We start from the raw sequence: 25967 nt of genomic DNA, 5'->3' as shown, positions 1-25967 counted from the left end.
CCATCCTCATGTCTTGTTTTAGTTGCACAGAGTACGAAAATTTCATCACGCAATGTGGAGATTTGTGTAAAAGAATCTTCAGAACATACAGTCAGTGTATTGCAAAAGAGGAATTGCATGTCAGAAAATGGAATGTAGATACGATTCAGATGTTAAGAAAAACAGAAACAAACGCTTGCAATCAGAAATAGAATAACACTTGTGTACAGTACACTACAGTACAGTACAGATATCGACAGTTTCTTTACCTAATTGTTTTTTATTAAGACTATGGCAAGAAGGCATAATCCACATAAAGGTAGAAACCACAGCGTCTAACAGATGAGTCTCATAAACTATTTTCTAAATGACACCACTGTCCTGAAATGAGAGCATCAATTTATGCTACCATCAGTTCACCACAATCTCCTGTTTTTAGCCACAAAAATGTTCTCTGAATGTTTATATGGATGTCAACCTTTTCCTGTTGTTCTGAATTTGAAGATGTGGTCAACTTAAATGCATTGTGAAAAGGAAAACCTCTTCAAATATGATGTCGTGCAGTTGGTAAGCTTTGTAGCATTGTGGCAAAAGATTGCCTGCGAAGCTGAAACCCACTAAAAGTTACACAGTTGAAGAAAGCCCGCTTCCTCCGTGAGACAAACCAAATCAAATGACCCACCAAATTTAAAAACACTAAATGAGTGTCTGTCTTTAGGTTTGGAGTCATCGGATGTGAAGGTCAAAGCCAAGAAACAATCTTCATAATGGACTTACTGACATACAGTAAATCAAGTCTAGACCGCTTTGATTGAGAAGAACTAGTTAATTTGTCACATCCTGGTACTGGATGTTGTAAATGATCCCTTTAAAAACCTAGATCCACTATACTGTCTAGCCAAATCCTAAAGGAAGAATTTACCCAAACATCTAGATTCTTTAATTTACACTGTCAAAAAAAATGGTCTCTATCTGGTGATACCCTTTGAAAAATGTACACGTTTGCACCTAAAGGCTCTCATTATAGTTCTGCGTAGGACCTACAGCGTAGCCTCGATGCAGTCGGTTTTCATTCATACTTCTGCATCGTTTTTCGCGTCAAGGTGCACTTACACATGCGGATCGCCAGTTGGCAATGTCCACACCGGGCATGTCATGGTTTATACAACGTATCAAGGCAAAGCGAAGAGAAATAGAGAAATAGACAGTGACTTTTGTTGCAGTTTGAGTTAAATATCAATCCTCAACTGGCACATCTTTGTTTTTATGTCGCAAGCAGAAATTCCTATGAAGAAATGCGCCAAAGATTTTTTTTACCTGACAGGAGTGGTTTTAGCGACCAATCACAGTGCTTTGTTATATTTTTGGCGAGGTGCAAATAAGGCTAAGCAGAGCTATGCATAGCCTACACATAGCTTACAGTGTAGATCCTACACAGGACTATAAATTAAGCTTAAAGGGTTCATACCTCAGAGGTACATATTGGCACCAGAGAGTGCATATTAGTACAAAATGTATACATATTTGTAACTAAATTGCACAGTGACAGTTAGGGACCATTTTTTTTTATGTGAAACACAATACAAAGGAGGATTTTTTTTTAAGAAGCCATACATCACTCTTACAAGTCAGTGACATTTTATAATGACTATCTCTGTCAAGTTTCATAAAAAAACAAAACAAACAGTATCACTACAGGAATCTACATTAAAGGAACATGCCCACATTTTGGGAATTTAGCTTATTCACCGTACCCTCCAGAGTTAGATAAGTCCATACATACCTTTTACATCTCAATGAGTGCTGTAACTCTGTCTGAAGCAGCCCCCGCTAGCTTAGCTTAGCACAAAGACTGGAAGTGAATGGCTCCAGCTAGCATACTGCTCCCAATAAGTGCCAAAATAACGCGAATATTTTTCTATTTATGTGATGTGATTTGTAGTCACACCGAGTACAAATATAAAGGTCATATGAGACACAGCCATCTTTTAACAGATTTAAGAGCAGTATGCTAGCTGGAGCCATTCACTTCCAGTCTTTGTGCTAAGCTAAGCTAGCGGGGGCTGCGTCAGACAGAGTTACAGCACGCATGGAGATTAAAAAGATATGTATGGACTTATCTAACTCTGGGGGATACAGTGAATAAGCTAAATTCCCAAAATGTGGGCATGTTCCTTTAAACACATTAATAGAAAAATGTTCGCGTTATTTTGTCACTTAAAGGGAGAGGTATGCTAGCTGGAGCCATTCACTTCCAGTCTTTGTGCTAAGCTAAGCTAGCGGGGGCTGCGTCAGACAGAGTTTCAGCACGCACGGAGACGAGAAAGGTATGTATGGACTAATCTAACTCTGGGGGATACGGTGAATAAGCTAAATTCCCAAAATGCGGGCATGTTCCTTTAAAGTAGTCTGAAATTGACTTTTAATTGAAATTTAAAGGGACACTAAGTAGGATGTTCACCCATCTAGTGGTGAAAATTGTATTTTGCATTCAAACGAATAGTGGTCTCTAGCGCCTCGCTTTTCCAAATGCATGTTGCAACTACGGTAACCGTTATGTGCTCACTGATCTCCTTGTCCGTTTCAGCTGGTTCACGTGTTCTGAATGAAAACTGTTGTGGAAACGCGTTGGTAGGCTAGTGCTTTTTGTCCCTCTCTGCTATTATAGTTTAACAATACAGCGGAATGACGTGGAAGCCTCCTTGGACTTACCCGTTCAATGTAAGTAAAGAAAAGAAATTCTAAGCTTATAAAGAAAAGTCAGATCATTGTCAGAGGTCATTTGACACCAATGAGGACATATTTATGAATTAAAGCAACACTATGTAGTTTCCATGTAAAAATGACTTACAGCTCCCCCATGTGGTTGAAAAGCGCAACAGTGCCTGGTATCAGACACTCTTCTGCAGGCAGGGGGAGGGGCGGGGCTGTGTGCTCTACCCTCCACCGCCACTTTCAGAGTGTGCTTGTAGCAGCTAGGAGGCTGCTCAGGTTGCAGCAACAGTACAATTTGTCCAGTTAAAAGTTGTTCTATCACTGAAATAATTTTAGAGACATTATTTAAAGGTAAAAAAACTACATAGTGTTGCTTTAAGACATTGATTTTGATTAATAAAACACGTAAAATCCCAACTACTATTACTTTAAGTTTACATGCAGCCCTTGTTCATTTCCAGCATTAGGGAGGATAGATATGTCTATATCAAGATGTAGATAATATCCAAAGATTCACACACACTTTAAAACGTAGTCTCTCTCTCTCTCTCTCTCTCTCTCTCACACATACACACACACACACGGCAAAGGCAATAAGTTCACACTTTAAAGACACAGGCAGGCAGGGAAAATGAACTGCTGTTAGAGGTGACAGAAAAAGAATCATAAAACATTTCTTATGAGATTTTTAAGCGTAAAAGTCGACATTCATGTGTGAAAGAAATTAAAATGAGGGGAAAAAAGAGGACAAAATAACCACTGCAATACTCTGATCCAGTGTGACTCTCATAGGTCATTCATTAGACGGGAGTCAGAGCAGAATTAAAGAGGGCTGTTCAGCATGCGGTAACCATATTACACAGCACACTTACTAGAAATCTGCATTTATAACCAGGTACATCGACATGGTGAGTTGCAATATAATTGCCAGGGGATTGGGGAAAAAGAGAAGCATAAAAAGCAGAGAGATGGGAAAAGTTCATGAAGTTCATGTACAGACTTCCATCTGTCAACCCCACCTGCTGGTGGCAGCCAGTTTACAGTCAACACACGCAGACACAATTCTAACAAGCCGACTTATGGTCACGCACACGCCAATTGTATGCACGAGTGTCTATTTATGACAGTTACTTAACCAGATCACACAGTTTCTACCACTTATAAACTTGCTTTCTTTTTTCGGGCATGAATTAACACAATTTACCACTCAGTGGCAGGCTGAGGAATTCTTAATAGAGCTCTCCATTCTTCGCACTGATCTCAAACCCAATACCTTGACATGTCATCACTGTACTTACTTTCCACATAAAGTGCAAAACCAATTTGAGGTCAGTGTAAAAATGCAAAGTTTAAAAAACATTTAGGAAACTTCACATTGGCTCTCCTCCTATTCAAACAACACAGGAAAAACACAAATCTTCACTTTAATGCAATCTAGTTTCAAAAGAAGGTTAACCCCTATTGACCCTGAACATTTTTGTCCCTTGAGATCCAGAGGCATCTGCTTTTTTGGCTGAGACGTCCTGGAGCAAAACGCAACAGCAGTTGAGTAACCATTTTCCATTATCTTGAAAAGGAAACTTAAAGAAAGTGACTGGCTTCAAATGAGTCAAATGAAAAATGTGGGTTTGCAATGAAATGTTAAGTAAATGATAACCAATTTTGTATTTATTGAGTGAACTGCTCCTTAAGGATGACTACAACTGTCCTAAATAGATATGGCTGAACAACATACCTAATATTATAACTTAATAAGCACCCAAGAGTAGTTAAGTGTTTGAGGTTTAATAGTCTACATTGTCATTATAATCCATTTCACACTGTATTGGACATTGACTACTTGGAATGATAAAACTACATTAAAGCTTTTTTCCAGATTGTTTGAAGTCCAGGTTGGCTCTACATTGCAGCAGAAACAAAAAAGATCCCTGTAGCCAAACACACATTACAGTGTCTCTGACTTCATTCCTGGCTTTCGAGGCAGGTAAGAAACCCCCACAGGGAGTTTAATTGTTAAAGAAAGGTGGAAAATATAAAGAGAAATGGCAAGGGGTAAAGAGATAAGACAAAATAAAGCAAAAATGAGAGAAAGAGCCATGTGGCATGCAGATCTGGAAATGAAAGAATGATGAGGCATGAAAAAAGAAGATATAACTGAGGCCTGGGAAAGCGTTGAAACTTTCACCCTGGTCTCATACTGTATGAGTGAATGTTCAGCATTTATCTAATGTGTACTGTATGTGTGTGTGGTGCGCAATAGATCAGAGATACACATTTAGTAGGAGAAAATGAGATACAGTACAAAAAGAAAGATTATTTGTATTGTTTATTTATTATTTGTATTACCATTTTATTGTTTAAGTACAGAAGGCAAGAAGGCAATATCAAGATCCAGGCTAAATGTGTCCTACACATAAGCACCGAAGCTCAATGGCCAATGTCGACAAATTAATAATTTTTAAAAGACATCTGGGATAAATTGGACATTGTTGTGTCCGTATGAACAATAAAGACAGTTATGAGGTTTTAGGTATCCTTTTCTGGTCAAATTTTAAATCTGATACTTGGAATTATTGATGATGGGCTGGCACATTGTGCCATTACACCACGAGTGTGCATTATGTAAGGGATAATCCATGGCTAGCCATGCATTAAAGGGTTTTAATGCCCGACGTAGAGGCGAAGAACCACCCGACGCGTAGCATGGCTAGCCGTGGATTATCCTGCTTATACCTTGGTTATTTGCCAAGATAAAGCTGTAATTAATGTTTACAGTGTCATTTTTTAAAAGATGGGTAAAAATGAAGTTCATTTTCTTAAAGGTGCAGTGTGTAAATTTTAGCAGCATCTAGTGGTAAGGTTGCAAATTGCAACCAACGGCTCAGTCCACTGCTCACCCCTCGCTTTTGAAACGCATAGAGAAGCTACAGTAGCCGCCACCGGAAAAACATGTCATAGACGGAGACAACTTAGTAAAAAAAGTTTGTCCGTTGAGGGCTTCTGTAAAAACATGGTGGCACAAAAGGCGACTTCCATGTAAGGGGACCCTCGGTGTATGTAGATAAAAACGCCTCATTCTGAGGTAATAATAACATAACAGTTCATTATAAAAAGGTCTTTATACACCCCTGATAATATAGTTTTGTATATTATTTTTCATTTCTGTCAAGAGATCCTTTTAAAAATTACACACTGCACCTTTAAGTTAAGGCTCGCACTCCGTCCGCTTTAAATAAAGTAGTGCCATTGTATTGGTTTTATTTAAATGAATTATCACATTTATTTAAATTCATTATTAAAAGAGAGAGACCCGAGGGAGAGAGAGAGAGAGAGAGAGAGAGAGAGAGAGAGAGAGAGAGAGAGAGAGAGAGAGAGAGATCTTAATCACACCTTCCAGCCAATCAGAATCGGGTATTTAAACACACCATGGTATAATTTTAAATAATTCAAAGACCGGAGTAAATTAAACCACTGATACAGCTCTGATGGTTATTTTAAGACATTTGACAAGTTAGATGTGCGTTTATAAAAAATAATGCATTACCATTATAATAATGCATTTCTCAACCAATCAGAAAAAAGCATTTAACAGCCCCGTCCGTGGCATAATGTATGTGAAATCAGGTCATTTGCTTTACCTTTAAACCAGGGGTCCCCAACCGTTTTGTGAGCAAGACTACCACAATGAATAAAACAATTTGAAGGGGTACTTTTTTAGGATAGTCTTTTATAATAAATTAATAAATATGCTTTGGCGGGTAACTCACAGACTCTGTGCGGGCAACCTGGTTCCCGCTGGCACCATGTTGGAGACCACTGCTCTAAACACTTGTATCTGATTATCATCGTAGTTTTGGATTCTTTTTCGCACATAAACTCAGTGTACGGTAAGTGCAGCCAAAGTGTCTGGATGTGCTAAACACCATTGTAGGTTATGGCTTCAACAATTGCAGTTACATGGATTATACTTATTTTTTATTGACAAAGTAGATCATTGTAATTTTAGTTATTTATTAATACAGTTAAATAAAAGACCAGACATCAGAATTCTGTATAAGGCAGGGGTGGGCATTCCTGGTCCTGGAGGGCCAGTGTCCTCCTCCAACCCTAATTAAACACACCTGAGAAATCTAATCAAGGCTTCAGGATGACTTGGAAATGGCATTCAGGTGTGTTCGATTAGCGTTGGAGGGAAACTTTGCAGGACAGTGGCCCTCCAGGACCTGGAATACCCACCCCTGGTATAAGGGATACAGCCCAATATTTAATAGGAACAGATAATGTATACAGATTACGCCAGTTTTACACTGCCCGCGTGAGCAACAAGTAAGCGCCGCATGTTTATTTGGTGCCCCTGTTAACAAGTTAGGCAATGCACACCACACGCGTCAGCAGCACATACTCGCACTGTGAAATGTTGGCACACACGAGCATAATTTTTTTATTTTATTTAAAATATGACACATCTATTAAAGGGGACATACCATAAAATCTGTCTTTTCCATGTTTAAATGCTATAATTGGGTCCCCAGTGTTTCTATCAACATAGAAAATGTGAAAAAGATCAACCCAGTAACTTAGTTTTGGTTAAAAATTCCTGCAAGCATGTAAATGTGGTGTCAGAAGGGGATAATACCGCCCCTTAATCTACACTATCCATGCACTGCCATTTAGTGCAGAGATCAGCTCATTTGCATTTTAAAGGACACACCCAAAATGCCACATTTTTGCTCACACCCACAAAGTGACAATTTTAACATGCTATAATAAGTTATATATGGGGTATTTTGAGCTAGAACTTCACATGCATACTCTGGGGACACCAAAGTTTTATTTGACATCTTAAAAAAGTCTTGTGAAATGTCCCCTTTAATAAATGTTCATTTAGCAACAAGTGCTTGTTATTGCATGCAAAAACGCAGCCATCATACATTCACAAACGCATACACAATTATGCAAGTGTATGTACAAGAAAAACAAATGTTTTGCCTTTCTGAAACTAAATGTACCGTGAGGACATTTCCTATTTAGGTTAGAGAACATACAATATAGGGGTTGTTTTTGGTTAGGCTAAGGGTTCCAGGGGAGGTGAAAAGGAGGGAGAGAGAGACAGATACAGGGAGCAAATGGAGGTCAAACACATAAAAACACGATTGCAACACTTCCTTACACGATCCTTTGCCAACATTTCACAGATTTTTACTTTACTATTTTGTGGATTTTTTCCTTTATAGATTTACTAGGGGCCTGCGTGTGGATTCTGTGGAGTTGGGCTGAAGGCAAATATTTACGATCCGTGATTTAAGGAAAATCTATCCACAGTTATTCTTGACCTCTGACCTTTTACAACCAGACCCTGTCACACACGAGCAGAGCATTACGGCATTTGAGGTGATCTGTCACTTTAGCTAGTTTGGGGGGGTAAGGTATTTCATACATTCTGACTTATTAACACTGCTTAAGAGTTGGATTCCTCATGCTAAACATAAGCAAAGTGTATGAAAAGCTGTTTGACGTATGACTGTGCCTAATGCACTTTGCCATAGTTTCGGAAAGTTTTTTTGAAACATGAAAGATTTGTACGTGACAGTCTTGCTCATTTAGCCGATTTCAGTGCAAAAAGTACAGTGGAAGTCCTTACAGTTTTTCTCAATTGCTTTGGCTCATTTCTTGAAACAGAAATTACATTTTCAAAAGTCTAAGATCATTTGGCAAAACAGTCTTACAGTTCAGCACAACACTATAGCTCACTTGCAAAAGCTCATACCTCTCCCAAAACAGTTCACTCATTTGTCAAAACTACATTTCTTTCTCATTTAAACAGTCAGTGCCTCCAAAATGCTTCGTCCATGTGGCATTGTGTAAGCACTGCAAGTCAAAATGTTTAGATGTTTTGTCATTATGACAGGGGACCATTGAAATATCCCTTATGTCCACCTTTTAAGTCTTAGACCAGTCCTTCATTGACAATGGTTACTCTACTGTTTTTTTGTATAGCTAACAAAATACAATTGTGTATAAAACTGGGGAAAAAAAAGAAATAGCATTTTAGGGTAAGAGTAGCCTCCAAGGTTAGACATCACACATTGCACTCATACTGCCAATGAAAATTGTAGCCACTTTTATTCACACACAAAGTAACTTCCATACATTAGAGTAAAAAATTATATGCAGCCTACAATGCTGTAAATAAAGCTGGAGTTTCACAACTAACAGTTCTTCACTGGTCGCTCTCCTCACCTTCCCTATCCTGGCCACCGTCCTCACCCTCATGGCCATCTACACACTGCTGTCTCTCTGGCCACAGATTCTCGTCCACATCACAGCGTATATTCACCCTTGCGATGCAACGAGGGAAGAAACAGCATGCATGTCGCAACCATCCCCTACACTGATTTCGTGTAATCACACACAGCGTTCATTGCATGGAGCAGGGACCTCTGATCTTGAGCCCAATGCTCATACACTTTCCACCTCCAAGCAGAGAAAAACTCCTCAATATGAATAAGGAAAGAAGAGTAAGGTGGTAGGAAAACCATGACCATCCTTGGATGAGTAGTGAACCAGTCCATGATGAGCGGGCAACAGTGGAAATTCACATTGTCCCATACAATGACATATTGTGGTAGGTGAGGCCCTACGAGACCCTTCTTATTTTTAGGGATCAAATCAAAATGAAGGTGGTCCTAGAATATGAGGAGCTTCTGTGTATAGTATGGGCCAAGACTGGGGATGTGAGTGGCCACATCATTCTCAGTTATGGCAGCACACATAGTTATATTGCCCCTCACAGGCCAGGGACATCCACTGTGGCCCGGTGGCCAATAATATTACGGCCATGTTTTCTGTCCTTGGCCAAGTTGAAGCCAGCTTCATCCACAAACACAAGAATGTGAGGGGTCTCTTTCCTTCCAATGCCATTATTCTCTTAAAAAGCGTAAACTCCTCCTACGTTAGTCAAGTTCTAGTTTCACCTGACTGTCAATTGCTATAATAAATTTAACAAATGTTCAAAGGATTCATATATGGTATTCATGGTATTATGTTCTTGACTAATTTTGACAATTGAACAGAGTATTGTGAATGTGATGACTTATACAATGAAAGGACACTGACATGTTTTGAAGCGAACAACCATTAGACTGAGAATCAACCAAACAGTTTAGTTCAACAAGATCTATTCACTTGGAAATTGTGCTAAATGTAGGCTACCTGTACTTAATCATTTTCAAAGATGTACTGATATATTGAGACATGTACTTAGACATTTGCAATTTGATGAAATGAATGAGAAATTCAATTCTGTTGTGAACAATTGCCAAGTGGTTTGGAGGTTTGTCCATGTTGTTTTGAAAATGTAATTTCTGTTTCAAGAAATGAGCCAAAGCAATTGAGAAAAACTGTAAATGTAATACACATACAAAAATAAATGAAGTGAATAAATAGAAATGTTCATTTACTTTTTTCTATGTACTGTTGACTCTTCTCAATTATTACGATTTTTTTATGAAACCTTATTTTCTATGGTGGACTGTCATGGTGAAAAAACAACTAAACATTTTGACCAGTGTTGCTCACACGATGACAAAAATACTTTATATTTTGGTGCCCTTGGCCAAATTACTGACAAGATAACTAGGTTTTGAAGCATGAATTAAATGTTTTGGGTGTGTAACTTCATTTTGCAGACATGCAATTAAGTTCTGAAGTTCCAGCAAACAGTTGTGATATTTGCACTCACAGTTTAGAGAATAATAAGACTGTTGCGAAAAATGTGCCAAAGCAATTGAGAAAAACTGTAAGAAATTCCAATCTGATGTGAACAATAAGCTAATTGTTTAGAGATCTGATCTTATTGTTTTGGAAAATAAAATTTTCATTTGAGAATTGAGCCAAAGCAATTGAGAAAAACTGTAAATGGGCACTTTAACCGGAATAGCACACCGGCCAAGAGCTGACACAAAATCAATTTCACCAAAGAAGTGTGTTTGTTAAAACGGGGCGGTCCCAACCATGTCATGAGTCACAGGCGGTACGTAAAACTGCATCAAATGTCTGTGTTTGGTTGGCAATCGGCGTATAAGTGCATATAATGTAAACAACACGAACATGTAGTGAGTCATAAGTTATCTAGAGAGGCCATTCCCAAACTGTGGTCTGCGGACCACTAGTGGTCTGTGAGGGTACTGCAGGTGGTCCGTGTAAAGGCAAAATTAAATATAAAATAATACATTTTTTTAAGAAAAATATATATTTTTAAGAATATGTTTTAAGAATCAGTTGTACTGATGTGATGACCAGTTATAGTTTTAGTGCTAGTAAGCCTATTTAGAGATGCAGATAAATTCAGGACATATTTTATTGTGAGTATTATGAGGTGGTCCGCGAAAAATTCTTGATTACAAATAGTGGTCCACACACACAAAAAGTTTGAAAACCCCTAATCTAGAGATCATGACTCAGTCCCCCTGTGGTACACCTCCAGGAGCTTGGGCTTATTCTGATCTGTCTTTAATAAATCTGATAAAACTAAAGACTCTTTGGTTATATAAAGGATGTAATACTACTCTATAGGTACTCAAGATTAACATGAGATAAGCAGAAACAGCGTGTGTTATGTGAGTTTTAACCCAGAATGTCACAATGAATGATTATGTTAGGTCATTACAGTTCCACTGGAATGCTAAAGTCAACCAAACACAACACACAACTTTGCACATGGTGTCATTCATCCTTTCTCTGTGTCTGTTCATTCGTATCATCAATGTTTTTCTTTGAAGAAATAATGAAAAGAGGTCAGGTCAGATCAGATGATATGTCCTTGTTTTTAAGCAGTAGGTTTGTCACTGTTAAGACATTGCACGCTTGCATGCTTTCCTGTAGGTTGCTTTAGTTTTAAATATCCCAAGAAAGATTTAAACTTGAGCAAAATTGATCAAGGCTATCCTCTGCACAGAAGCAAAACAGCTTGTCCGGATATTATTACAAATACCTGCGACTCAAAACCAATATCAGCTCCCAGAAGATCCTGACCAGGACTAGCTTTTCCCTATCGGTTTATGATATAATATGGCATTCATTATTAAAACTGCGCCCATAAACAATTAGTTTTTTCTGCAACTTCCATTCAGTTAGCCAATCTCCCTCTGGCCTGCTATGTGTCTGTACTACGTGTCATTAATTAAAGCATCCTGCTCCTCATTAACAGTTAAGCCAAAATAAACCGTGCGGATTGATGCTGCTCTTTCAACATCTGATTTTCATTTAAAATTGTTTATCGCCTTTCTTATCTCATTCAGTATCTGCTAGACAAACAAGAAACAATTAAAAGGCATAGAAAATAACAAAATCTACTAAATCTACTTTTAATCCCGAACAACTAACAACAAATCAAACACTGATCTCTCGAGTCAATTATAACCATTATGCATCATGGCGACTATGCCAATCATTAATCTAATTTACAACCCTGAAGACCTCTGTCAACCCAGATTAAACGCTTATCAGCATTACACCCCACAATCAGGAAAACTATTTTGTTTTTTTGTCATAAATCTATGCCATTAAAGTAAAGAAAAACACTTTAAGTAAAAAACATATGTAAGCATTCTAGCTAAATAAGATTTATAACCGACTTAAAAGTGTTAAAAAATAAAGTGTCATGTGTGTTTGTGCTAAGAAAGAGAAACAAATCCACTACAAAGTGAGAAAGTGTAAAAGCCAGTGAGAAAAAATAACATCTGTCTGAAGGTTGGCTCTCCATCGCCAAATCCCGAAGAGGAACTCTGCTATGTGCATCTACAGTTCAACCGGTTTCTTCATATAACACTTTTCCACCACATCATTACTCAGTTTAATAAGACAGTCTGATTATTTTAGTACTGTCTTAATATGAGCCAGCATGAAAGATATCTTTAATGGGACTACACCTCACAAATGTAAACGTAAATATATCATAATTCAAGTAAAACATAGCTTTATCATCCAGGAGTGTCATGGGGTTGCTAGATTTGGATCAAGTTAAGTAAACCGCTAAAACTTATCAATATCATATAGCATATTATGTGGTATAGTACACAAACAGATGACTGTTAATGTTTTAAATCATGATTATTATAAGGGTTCGTTATGAGAGATTATGCACCACTCTGTCATCATTATTCCATCTATTTATATGATGTGTTCCCTGTCACGATACATGTAGATATTTGGTGGAAGTGTTCCTTTGACTTAATAAAAAGAAATCTGGCGCCCAGTGTACATTTCACCTTTTCACATCATTAAGCAAATCTATCAGTAGTGAACCACTACTGACCTATGAACTCCATCTTTTTAAATGTTTTGACCTGAAATGAAAAGGCCGTAGCCTGAGGGCCATCTAGAGGGTTCTTCTCAAGACGTGTTGGTGTTGTTATCCTTACCTGTGCACTCATGTCGAAGGCCTTTTCCATAGTATCCTTTCTCACAAACACAATCATAATGCCCTGTGTGTGTACCACATTTACAGCTGGCCATTATGTCACAACAGTCCTTTCCCTCTTCGCACAATAATGAACACTGGGACTGATCCTCCTGTATATAACTTCCAGTAGGCAGATCTGTAAGATGAGAGAAAGAGAGATTTTTTAAATCTGTAGACATGCTGTTTTGATTAATTTGTTATTGTGACATCACAAAAACTAAGCCCCGGCCATGACCGACTGGCTTGTTAATTTTACTCAAAAATTAGCTAACACTTTGTAGCACACCTGCAGCTAAAGATACTATTGTCTGAGACTGTATTCACAGGAATCAAATCAATTTTTACCTGAAAGTGCTCACTGTCTGTTGGGTAAGGGAGGGCAGTAGTCATTTGCATTTACAGGTACAGACATTAAAACAGCATTTCTTTGCTCCCACCCAAAACGGGACAGTTTTGAGATGCTACAACAAATGATCTGTGGGTTATTTTGAGCTGAAACTTCACATACACATTCTAGGCACATCTGAGACTTATAGTAAATCTTGCAAAAATGGGCATAATAGTTCCCCTTTAAAATGATTAGATTTTGCACTTTCCTTGTTGCTGAGGAAAATCACTTAAAGGGATAGTTCACTTCTGTCATCATTTACTCATCCTCATGTTGTTCTAAACCTGTATGAATTTCTTTTTTCTGATGAACACAAAAGAAGATATTTTGAGAAATTATGGTAAACACACAGCAGTAAGTGACCATAGACTTCCATAGTAAAAAAATAAAAGAATATGATGGAATTTAATGGTACCGTCAACTGTGTGCTTACCATCATTTAACAAAATATTTTCTTAGTCATTTATCACAATACTTACAAAATATTTTTTTCCCTACTATGGAAGTCTATGGTAACTTACTGCTGTGTGTTTACCATCATTTCTCAAAATATCTTCTTTTGTGTTCATCAGAAAAAAGAAATTCATACAGGTTTAAAACAACATGAGGATGAGTAAATGATGACAGAATTTTCATTTTAAAGTGAACCATCCCTTTAATAGCATAAAACAGGGACCGCTTAAAGTCATCCACTTCTGTTAGTTCAGTTACATATGGAAAAGGGTGTGTGTTTTAGTTCTGGCATCTATTACATTACTAACTATAAAGGCTTTCACTTTGGCAGAAGCATTTTGTATCCCTAAATAAAAAATGCATTGCTCCAGATGCAAACACAAGCCAAACAGCTGGAGGTGCCTGCGACAAAGCTTGAACAAAACCACATGATACCCCAACAGGAGGTGAGAACAAATCATGCCACAGATTTAGGGCTCCCTCATACAAAGCTGACTAATATGTTTGAATCGTAGAGATACTGGTATTGTAGTTCTGGGTTTGATGTAGTTTATATTGAGGAAAGAAGTCATTTGAGTTCACAAGGTTGACCGAGTTGATGGCTCTGATAAGAACAATCTGTTACAAACAGACAGCCAAAGGAAATCGTAACACTGATTTATTTTTGTACCAGTTTTATTATACACTGGGACTAAAAAGACTAGTATTTGTCAGACTCAGAAAAATAGCTGGATTGGACCTCACACCTCGTTTTCATTTACTCTCATGTTGCTACAAACCTGTATAAATTTCATATTAGGAAAAAAGAATACTGTGGAAGTGAATGGGACTCATGAACGGTTTGTTTACAAACATTCCTCAAAATATCTTCCTTTGTGTTTATCTGAAAAAAGAAATCTAGGTTTGTAACAACATGGAGAGAGAAAATATTTTGCAGTGAACTACCCCTTTAAGCTTCTAGTACTACTTCACTGTCTATTTCATGTTTCATGCCATTGTTTTTGCAGTATGTCATGGTTTGTAAATGTGTTATGGTATTTTGGTGGAAACTATGATAACCATGAAGTTTCTGTCCCTTAAGAAAATACAAAACCTACTTAATGAGGAAAAACTTCTCACTAGGTCTAAATTAAACGGCATATTTTTGACCATCTTACAAGTATTTTTTTTTTTTTTTTTTGACCATCTTACATAAATTGTACTAGAAACTAGTTTATTACGCACCAATAGGTACTGCGCATGCGCAAAAGGTTGGCTAAAACCGTCCGTTCATTGCAGTTTCACAACTGCGACTTCTTGTTCATAATCGGAGTCTTTAATATCATGTCAACTTCTGGACGTACAACAAACATACAACATTGCAATTCTCAAATTATATCGTACTTTAAGTCATATATGCTATTAATTCGCACCTTCATGGAGGGCACGTCGAGCCAGCGCTTCAAACTCAGCAAAGTTGTGCACAAAGTAACAGTGCTGGTCTTTGGGGTGTGATGCCATGTCGTGCAGCTCTCGGATGTTCCCCTGCCAGATGCCCAGCGTGAAGATCTCCACTCCTCTCTCGCGCAGCGCAGCCGCCACCGGCCGCGGGTCTCCGCCATTCGAGTAACCGTCAGTAATGAGGAAGATCACCTTTGTTGCGTTCTCCCGTGAGTACCGCAAGATTTGCTGTGAAATATCAACAGAAAATTACACATTAACTGATTTGCAACGCAACGTGAGGATTCACGCTAAAAATACTTCCATTCATTTTTGTGTCGTTTGTTCTCTAGCTGACACAATTTTTCGCGCGCCTCGTGTTTAGTGCTCGGAACGAGTCGCGTGCAATGCAGTGCGTAACGTCGAATAATAAAATCATCAAAGCCGCCGATGAACAATAAAAACTTTAATGCCTAAATGAGCATGTAAGTTAGCTACCATAAATGGTTACTCTAACACGGGTAAACACGTGTGCACACACTTACCTTCACAAAACAAAACCACAACCAAAATACCAGAACATGGCTGTCACATTGGCAAGCACAGCTATTTCACACCCACACACAGTTTGTTTACAAGACTTTTTAGGACTAAACACATGTAATTAGGAGGCTCGTTTGAAGAATAGAGGGCATTTTTCTCTTCTTCTTTGAGGGTGCTCTTAGAGGAATACAATGTGTTTATTACTTTGAGAGGGAGAGAGAGAGGGAGGGAGAGAAAGTGTTTTAAAGTAAATGGACATGGCCAAGTAAAGGATTGGATTGAAAAAGAAAGCAGCTTTAGTCTTTATTGTCTAATTGGCTGCAATTCAAGCATCTCAGAGAGGAACAATAACTACAAAGCCAGGAGCCTGACCTACACACATCCAAAAACATGCACGGATAGGGACGCCAGCACCTCAGTTTGAGCCCCTGAGCCGCCATCAATGCTATTCACTGTCTAACACAGACCCAGACACAAATATACAGATACTGCTGGTTGTCACCACAGTGATGTCACTGTGGTTAGGCCCCATGGGAGTTGGCTTATGGTCTAAAAAAGGGTGTGATTGTGGGCATTTATTGGGCGGCAGCTTAAAGACACCGAGGGCGAATGGGAGTTAAGATATGAGTCAGAGGTGGTAATGGGGCTGAAAAATGTCTGCACATTATTAGAGGAGGGTAGACACAACTCTTGGAGATCACAGAAATAGTTAAAAGAAAACAGCTACTGACGCACCATGTGTAATATAACACACTTATTAACAACCACAGATATTGTGTTTGTAGCCACAGGATTACACACCACTTTAGTCACTGCTACACAATATAAACTACATTTTATCCACAAACACACACACACACATCAAAACAACAGTGGTTAATCCATCGCATTAGTGGCCTATCTAATTAGTTCAGTTAAAAGGAAGTTTATGTCGACAAATTTTCCAGTCTCCTCAATCCATACAAATCATACCCTTTATCAGGGGAGACGCCATATCTAATTTGACGAGAAGAAAAAACAAGGCTGTAAGTCAGTGTCTGCAATCTAACTCACAGCAGTGTTTTCATTCATTGGTCAATACCACATGCCATCTATAACACTTATGAAATTGTGTTTTTATGGAAGTATGATTACCATCCAGTATTCAATTCCTGTTTATCCAGCAGAAGTCTTTGGAGATGCCGTACTGTATAATGTATCACCTGTGTGTTTATGCTGAGACCGAGGCTTGAAACGGACAAAAAATTGACCAACTTTTGTAGCCTGGGCGCCAGCCGACCTTAGCCCCGCCCACAACATTTCAGGTCGTAAATGTTCGGTCCGGTGTCGCTCTGTTGTGTCGCTACTATGCGCGACCGAAAGCTGATCGAACCAATCAAATTGTCAGGGAGGGCTTTATACGATGATGGACAGATGATCAACATTAACGTAATCAACCACATCACCAAAGAGCACTTGTGTTGTATCCATTTACAACAAAGACGGATGCCGCTAGTGAATTGAGATGTGAAGATTCTGCCATCGAGTCTTTTCTAAAAGATATCGACAGAGGGCACGACAACGTGGATATGACTAGCGGTCGTTGCCAGCTCCTTTTCGGAAACCCACAGATGAAATTCACCTAACTTACAAATGGTAAGAGATAGTCTGACTGTATGACTTAGTAAATAACTCACAATGTCGTGATATGAATGAAATGTTGTAAACATAGTAGGTGTCGATGTACGTTCGCTAACTCAGACTAAGTACAATCGTAATGTTAGTCTCATTGTTGCAAAATAACTAGCAGTTGCAAAAGGACATACACCATTTCAACATACGTCACACACTCGGTTGCTCTGATTGGTTGTAGGTCTATCCAATTGAGTGCAGAGGCATTTTTTGTCGGTTGAAACACGCCCCATAATCACAGCCCAATGGAGCGGTATCAGACTCCAATTCTGACTAGAATTTTGAGTATGACAACGTCAGGCTACGGCTTTTGCCTCTCTATGGAGAAACTGCTGCTTTCTTGCCCTCCTCCCCCAGGTATGTCACCTGACTGAACACTATCAATACAACCATTGAATCTATAAGAAATAATATACAATCTTTTTATAATATATCATAATTTTATAACCAATTTTGAGAGAGGACACTGGCCAAATGAGCAAATTTCAAACAATCAAAGTCGACAACAAACACTGTTACTTATAAATGCGCACAACCATTTGATCCAAAACAAGTTGGAACCAAAGAACCAATTGCAGCTTACCTTGTCGGTATAGATGGTTTCAGCAACATACAGGGGTGTGATTCTTCCGGATAAATCCGGAATTCCGGCTTTTCCGACCTGAAAATGAGGCTTTCGTGAATCATGCAAATCCAATTTTTTTGTGTGTATGTGGGGGGGGGGGGGGTTGCAAGGCACCGTTATAAATGACCTCATATCACTCCGCAAGTAGTTTATTTATTTGTCACGATCGAAAGCAGAGCTCACCAAAAAGCTTGCAGTCGGATCACCGGCGTGTGGTGTTGGCTGCGAATTAAAAAAAAAATCATGCGTTCGCCTACAAATAGAATGAGAGAAACACATCTTTCACTCTCAACCAAACTAACAAACTAGCCAATCAGAGGTAGAATGGGGAGGGGTCTTTGATGTGTGGCTGAGATCCAGCTGCAGATGCCGCGCGGCTGCGGAAAAGTCACAACAAGTTGTCAGCAGGATGAAGATTAAGTAAATGAAGCCTAGCCTAGGTAAGACGACCTTATATATAAAGGACTTAAATCAGTGGCGCTGGGCTTGGATAGAAGGAATAGGCAGAGACAAACAGCAAAATTAAGAGAACCTGCCAGGTGTTTGCTGCTTTGACAAAACTGTCCGTTTCAAATCAAGCTATGCCAGTAATGTAAATATCAGATTTCTCGTCGAGGTGAAATGCTGTCTCGCAATATCAATATAAAGTTGCGTTTGTGTCAAAACGTTTGCTTGCATTATTATTCTGTAATCACTTACGTTAACGCACGCATATACACGAATCAGATCCAACGTCATCCTGACGAACACACGCCTGTATTTTCTCCTCTTAATGGTTTGTGAATCTTGCGATTACAGAATAATATAATGACAAACAAACACATTCATGGATCTGGTTTGCCCGTGTGCGTGCGTGTGTGTGTGTGAAACGCGTAGCTCAACTGTGCCAAAAGAACTATGCAAAAGACAAATGCACTTGACTGCCTTTCCAGAAAGTCACAACATTTGAATAACTTTAGTGTTACAGTATCCACTTTAAATTCAGCGTGTTGTAATCAATAATTAATCTGTATTAAATGCCTCCACTAATTATTCTATAAACATTAAACATGTTTTGACCAATGACAAATCTCATTTATCAAGTTGTGTATGTGGCTTGTGTGCCTTATTATTATTACCATATGCAACCAAAGTTTTTACTAAAAGGGCACACATTTATTTACAAAAACATAAAAATCCTCATAGATCTAGTTACTTATTTTTACTCTTAAAATGCACCACACTGATATATTTACCTTTAAATGCACAAAGTGACTGATTTTGTTCAGTCTGAAACAGTGGCAAGGCTACATAATGGTCAGGGTGGCACTTGCCCACGCAGATTGACGATTGGCCACTCAGATCAATCAATTTTGAGCTCAAATTATATTTCAACTGTATTTCATTTTATAGTGTGTGTGTGTGTGTGTGCGTGTGCGTGAGTGCATGCGTATATATGTCGCCACGTCATGGTAGGTGTGCCATATATTTTCCTGCTTTTTTGTCCTTTGCCAATCACACCTATGACATAGCAACAGTAATAGTAACAAGCTGCTTTCGTGGTCAACACGTAACTTCCGGTAAACTCTGCTAAGAATAAATAGCAACAAAGTACTTTAAACATAGTTTATTTATATAACAAGCAAAATAAACAACAAGTAGATCACCTAGGAAAGCAAAAATGTTTTTTATTTTCGACAAGGTATTTGTTCAAGAGTTCAGTTTAGCAACTAGTCAGACCATTAAAAAAAAACTGAAACCGAAAGTAAAGTTCGGACCAGAAGCGTATCGCTTCACCACACGTGCGTCCGATGAAACCGTCTATAAAGACTCGGAAGTCACGAGAGGATGACAACGAATGATCAGAGCTCATGCTACTAAAACATTTAAAACACAATCTGTCCATATTGTCCTTTTTTTACTTCCAATGAATAAATTCTACAGATAAAAATCACACACATATTACTATTGTGAGGGCACATTACAATTTAAATTTAAACCACGAACCCTAAATAAATTATTATAAAAATGTTATTATAAAAACATAGACACGTTATACTGTTACAATTTGGTGATGGAAATTTGCTCCACAGGCTTTCCATTACATATTGATCTAACTTGAACCATCTAAATAGCTTCAGTTATTTAATTATGATTTAAGGAGTGTCTGCACACATGCATCCATGTACAAACAAAGGAACAAGTACACATATCCAGACTAAATCCAGCAAACAAGCAAAATCTCTGACAAGAGTAAATGGAGGAGATTTGTAAACGAGAATATCAAAGCAGTATATTTAGCTTTAGCAACAGGGGCTCATTCATCTTTACATGGTAGACACATGCTTAGGCAACACTGTGCCAACACTTTGTCACTGTCAGCAGAGCTATAAATCACAAGCAACATCAGCGTCTGCTCAACATCTCGCTTTCTTTGATCACTGAAGCCTTCACAGCAGTTATTATAGACATAATCCTCTGTTTGCCTACCTGCTTCGCGTATGGGGTCATGGCCATGCTCAGTGAACCTTGATCATCACACCAGGGTATTCTGTTTCACCACCATCTAGAGACCCCCCATTAACAGTGTTGTCCACCCAAAGAGTAGGCTAAACCTGTGAAAAGATATCTTAAAGATCAGCTGCCTCTGACTTGCCCACAGTACTCTTGACTAAAATTTTGATGTTTCTCTCAGCTGTGAGATGTATTACAAATTGCTGAGGTCAGTGGAATGCATCAGAGGGAACAGTCTTCATATTTCTCTCATAATTTAAATTGAGTTTCCAATGGAATTGATTATGGTATACCACCTCTTGAAGCATTCTGGGACTAAGCAAGCATGTGACCTAAGCACATTCATTTGCTTGGTTGGAGGTCTGTGCTGTTTTGACATGTTATGCTTCCAAAGGCAAAGAACAGCAATCTTACACAGCATGTTAGCTGGACCAGACTGTTTTATGCCATTTCCTTAGCAGTGGTTTACTTTTTATCCTACAGTGTCCCCAAAGGAAAATTTTCATTCTGCAAGTTTGAGCTGTTGATCTGGCACATGGGAGACACCCTCTTGCACGCTGATTTATATGATTGTACACTTCTATCTTCTTCTTGAGTGACTACAATTTGTTTAGTTTCCCAACATGCCAGACACACTTGGCTAGCTACACCTCATTTAGACGGAGAGACGCAAAGACTGATAGACTGTGCATCTATCGACCAATGAAAGTCCCAAGATCTTTATTATAGTACTTCTTCTCTGTAAAATGAATTGAAGAGCACATGTGTGTGGATGGATGGAGTTTGTATAAAAAGGGTGTAATTGGTCTGGATAAAACGTCGGTGCAGAAGGTTTGCGGAGCATGGTTAGTTAGTTCCTGTCAAAACACTATTTATCAGACTGAGAGGAGAGTGATAAATTTTAAAAAGAGAAACGGCCCTAACTTTTCATGTACACAAGGGCGATTTTGGTCTCTCAGGTCCTCTGTGTTGCCGGCTTTTCACTATGAACTCAGAAAAGAAGTTACGTAAGACTAAAATCTGGATTTGCTCTGTTAAATTATATCTCTGGTATTCTGGATACCCATGCCAAAGCAAAAAGTAAAAAATCCTGGAATGCTTTTTATGAAATGAATTGTGACACTCCCTGTAATTGAAAGCAAATTTGAATGATAGCAGTAGAAACAAGTTAAACCAAACAAGCCTCATCAATGTAACCAGACTCTTGGCCTGTTACAAAAGAAAAACTCAATCTACCAAAAATATGTTTTTTTTAAGGAGAGCAAAGAGAAGGCAAAATCAATTACTTGTAAAACAAGAATTGTTTTTGCAACATTGGAGCTGTGGACTTAATATTGTGGTCAAGTTGACCTAAACAATTTGTTTAGCCTTGTTTACTTTTATCAAGTAAATTCATAATCAGACCACAGTGTGATAAAATGGATTGTAAGTACTGAAATTTACTGATTAAACAACAAGCCATGACTTAATTGACATCGTTATGCCTCTATTATAATGCATCGGGAAATGTGTTACGTTATCATACAGAGGCGGCTGGATTCAGTTTTAGATATCTGGTAATAAACCTAAGAATGACAGTCACAAACATTCACATTAGCACTCTACTCCCAAAAACTTCACATTTCAAAAACCATAGGAGATTTATAAGGAAGATGAGATACAGAACCACATGTGCAAATCACAGTGAATTACGAGTCTATCTACTGGAACCACTTGTCACAGTTCTAGCCTCAGAGTCTTCTTGGTTAAAAAAAACCACCAGATCTTCCGTCAAATCACACTTTCTGCCAGCAAGAACCAGCTGTTAGTTCAGAACTAGTGCTTTTGCTAGTTCAGGGTTGGTTCAACTAGCGCACCTTCTAAGAACCAGTTTGCACCATAGAGCCACCACAGAGCTAATGGCGCTTTTCCATTGCATAGTACCCCAAGGTTTGGGTCGGGTTGGCTTACTTTTGGGGGCTTTTCCATTGGGTAAAGTACGTAATGAAGTGAAAACACTGTAGATCACTGATTGGCATGAGAGAATCGTGACTAGCATTATGCTAAATGCAAAATTAGTTTAACCTTTGTGCTTGCGCTGTTTTGAGCAAACCTGTTGTCACTGTGCTTTGTTGTTAGTTCCCAAACTCCCTTTTAGCGTTGAAAAACATCCACAGGTTGAGAATCAGGAACACAATATCAGTGTTTTCCAGACTTGCAGTTTATGGTGGCACATTCGTGACGCAAATGTCAACATGTACAGCATTTTGCAACTTAAATCGGGCTCAGCGGAGCACATCGACTGACGCCATGGGTGTTTGTACAAAAACTGTCATGTGAGACAGAGGTTGTGATAAACGAGAAGTGCAAATATCTATTTGTGGTGAACAATTTTGATTTTGTGGCAGACTAAAAAATAAATGGATGGATTATAACATATAGCATTCCAACGATGCTCTCACTTGTACGATGTCACTTACAAGTAGGCAGCGCAAATATAACGACACGCCTATAATCCCTCCAACTCTGAAGTGTTACTAAACTCGATGGAAAAGCTAACCAAGCCAAACTGAAGTGAGCTGACACAACCTAAACCGTGGGGTACTATGCAATGGAAAGCGCTATAAGTCTTCATTAAGAGGATCTCTTAATGAGTTTGCATAATTTGCACTTTTTTATCTTTTTAAATTGACTTTATATATTTTTAATATGTTTTTATGCCAGTCTCAATATGACACCAGCCAATATAACCTCCTGGTCTGTCCTCCAGGTATGTGGCGAGCGGTGTGTCCCTTTTAATTGTATCTGCATGTGTTCTCTGTGTTTTAGTGTTAAGTGTCTAGTATTATCCTGTGAGGAATATTGTGTGTGTATATATTGTTTTACATTCTTGGTTCTTTGTTGATGTTTTTTGTATGAGCACACTGAAGCAATTCCCTAACAACTTATACCGAGTTGTATGGCAACAAATTATTGAAACTTGATAAGTCTTACGTCACTGTATCTCATCTTTCCCAGCAACGTTAGCATGGCAGCCCCAAACAAACACACTATCAACAATGTTGGATGTTGCATTATTAATAATGGTCATAGCTTTGCGTACAGCAAATTTAACGTGTACATGCAGCTCAGCGTAATTTATATAAACCGTGGTTGCAATCAAGAATAATGGTAAGTACATAACATTTTATTACTTACACAGAACAATATTAGCCGTAGCATGTAGCTACACTCCTAGTGTGTGCCAGCCCCAGATGCAATCAGTTCTTAATTCTAGAGCAGCAATGTTTTGGTGCTACTTCAGAACCATTTTTCCTGGTTCAGAGCTGGTTCTTTGGGTGTCAGAAAAGAAAGAACTGATTTGAAATTAAGTTCTGGCTCTGAACCAGCACTCAAATGGCCTTTGGGGCACAGTATAGTCCTGATCCTCTCTTGCTCCCTTCCTCTGCTTGACAGAGCTGTGGATCATTTCTCTGTTCTGGGCTTCCCTCACCTTTGGTTTAGATAAAAGAATGACCCTCCAGGGTTTAAAGCAGGAGAGTGCCAGCGTACCTCAGTCCACCCTAGCTAGACCTGATTGAAAACACCTGGTTGAGAAGGAGTAATATAGTTATATACTGTAGACAGTTTCTTCATCAGACACACGTGTGTTGCTAACTTCCGGTCTGTGCTTGTTTATCGGTTTGGCTAGTGATTAACTGACCTCTGGAACAAATACCTTGTGGAAAATTTACATTTTTGGTTTCCAAAAGACGAGGGGAGACAATGAGTTTGGATCACCGGTGTGTGGGTTTGGCAGCAAGAATTTAAGATTTTGTAGCAAACATTGTATGCATTAATTTTACACATTAACGTTAGCTTAGTGCAGTGTTACCCATTTCGCGGCTCAGCAAGCTTTAATTTGTGGCTCGCATGGCAGTAAATAAGTCTTTTCTGCTTCGGACGTTAACTTTATTAGAAAACCATATATCAAGACACACGTCGATAAGCGTGTTCAATTGTATGCAGTGCTTGCACAGAGCAATTGTCATATGACATCAAAGTACTGTGATATCGGACTGCTTGTTATGTTCTCGAATTGCTCTAGCGGCACAGTAATGTCCCCCACCAATCGTTCTGTGCATTGCCGCATAAAATTAAGGGAAAGGTGGCCCCCTAGTGGTTCGGAGGCACTGCATGCGCATATTACAGGGATGTGATTTTTCCGGATTAATCCGGAATTCCGGATTTTCCGACCTGAAAATGTGACCTACGTGAATCATGCAGATATGTAAAAAAAAATAATAATAAGGGGGGAGGGGGGTATCTCACAGCCGTCGCCATGGTAACCCGGGACGGAACCACAATCGCCGTCCCCGCGCAACAGGGCCACACTGGTGGCAGATGACAAAGAGATGCATTTTCCTTCCTTTCCAAGTATCAACAAGGACGTGTTTCTGACCGTTCGCAAATGGCGGATTTTATTCACCAATCAGACCCGATCGTTTATCTCCTCTCTTCTCCTCATTTGCGACGTTTGGCTGTCACTCGCGTGACGCGAAACAAAGCGGCAAACATATACACGTCGGTTTACTTGGTGGATTTGGAGCAGCAATTTTCACAGAAATGAGAGGAAAAACGAGCGCCATTGCAGAATATCCTGGTGGCGACTGAGAGAGGGACGATGCAACAATATTGGTTCCGAAAAAAGGCAAGGAAATAAGTTACCTCATCGAGCCTGGTTTAACCTAACTGAGCATTACATTCGTGCATGAAACCTGATCGACGAACACGGAGGGGCGGGAATCGCGGGACGGAGTGTTTCTTCAGGCTCCGGCGTGAATATAAATTTCTCTTCTAAAGTTCGGTAAAAACACATAAATGGCTTAAAATCTTGTTTAAGAATCTGTTTTATAATGAGAATCTCTCTGTTTTATAATGAGAATCTCTCTTTCAGCGCGCCTACGTGTGTTTGCGCCGCGTGACAGCCGATTTGAATCTGACAGAGTTCGTCACTGTACATTAAAAAATCCCACACAGACATTACAGCATAAATGCTAGGATTAAGATTGATTTTATATATAACAGATAATCTAGATACATTTACCCTAATAAGTTTTTAAAAACATGGTAATGTTTTAATGTTTTGCTTTAGTGTTTTAATGCCAGACAATCATTGAAATGAGGGAAAAATGAAGAGAAAGGCAGCAGATAAAGCATCCTTCTTCAGAAAGAGTAGCAAGAAGCAGCCAAACAAATCT

General features: G+C 38.8%; 1 protein-coding gene across 3 annotated transcripts in view; it reads right to left on the bottom strand.

Annotated features, from left to right (window-relative positions):
• Nucleotides 1-25967, bottom strand: part of svep1 (sushi, von Willebrand factor type A, EGF and pentraxin domain containing 1) — a 98479-nt gene that overhangs the window by 56974 nt on the left and 15538 nt on the right. For all 3 annotated transcript variants that reach the window (XM_065248702.2, XM_065248703.2, XM_065248704.2), the window contains exons 2-3: nucleotides 15410-15665; nucleotides 13116-13292 (exon numbers count right to left, since the gene is read on the bottom strand). In XM_065248702.2, coding sequence (XP_065104774.1) covers nucleotides 13116-13292; nucleotides 15410-15665 — 433 coding nt within the window. The remainder of the gene's footprint in view (nucleotides 1-13115; nucleotides 13293-15409; nucleotides 15666-25967) is intronic.

The sequence above is a fragment of the Paramisgurnus dabryanus genome, chromosome 2 (genome assembly GCF_030506205.2).
Source record: "Paramisgurnus dabryanus chromosome 2, PD_genome_1.1, whole genome shotgun sequence".
Taxonomy (NCBI): Eukaryota; Metazoa; Chordata; class Actinopteri; order Cypriniformes; family Cobitidae; genus Paramisgurnus; species Paramisgurnus dabryanus.
This window is presented reverse-complemented; position numbering and strand designations above follow the sequence as displayed.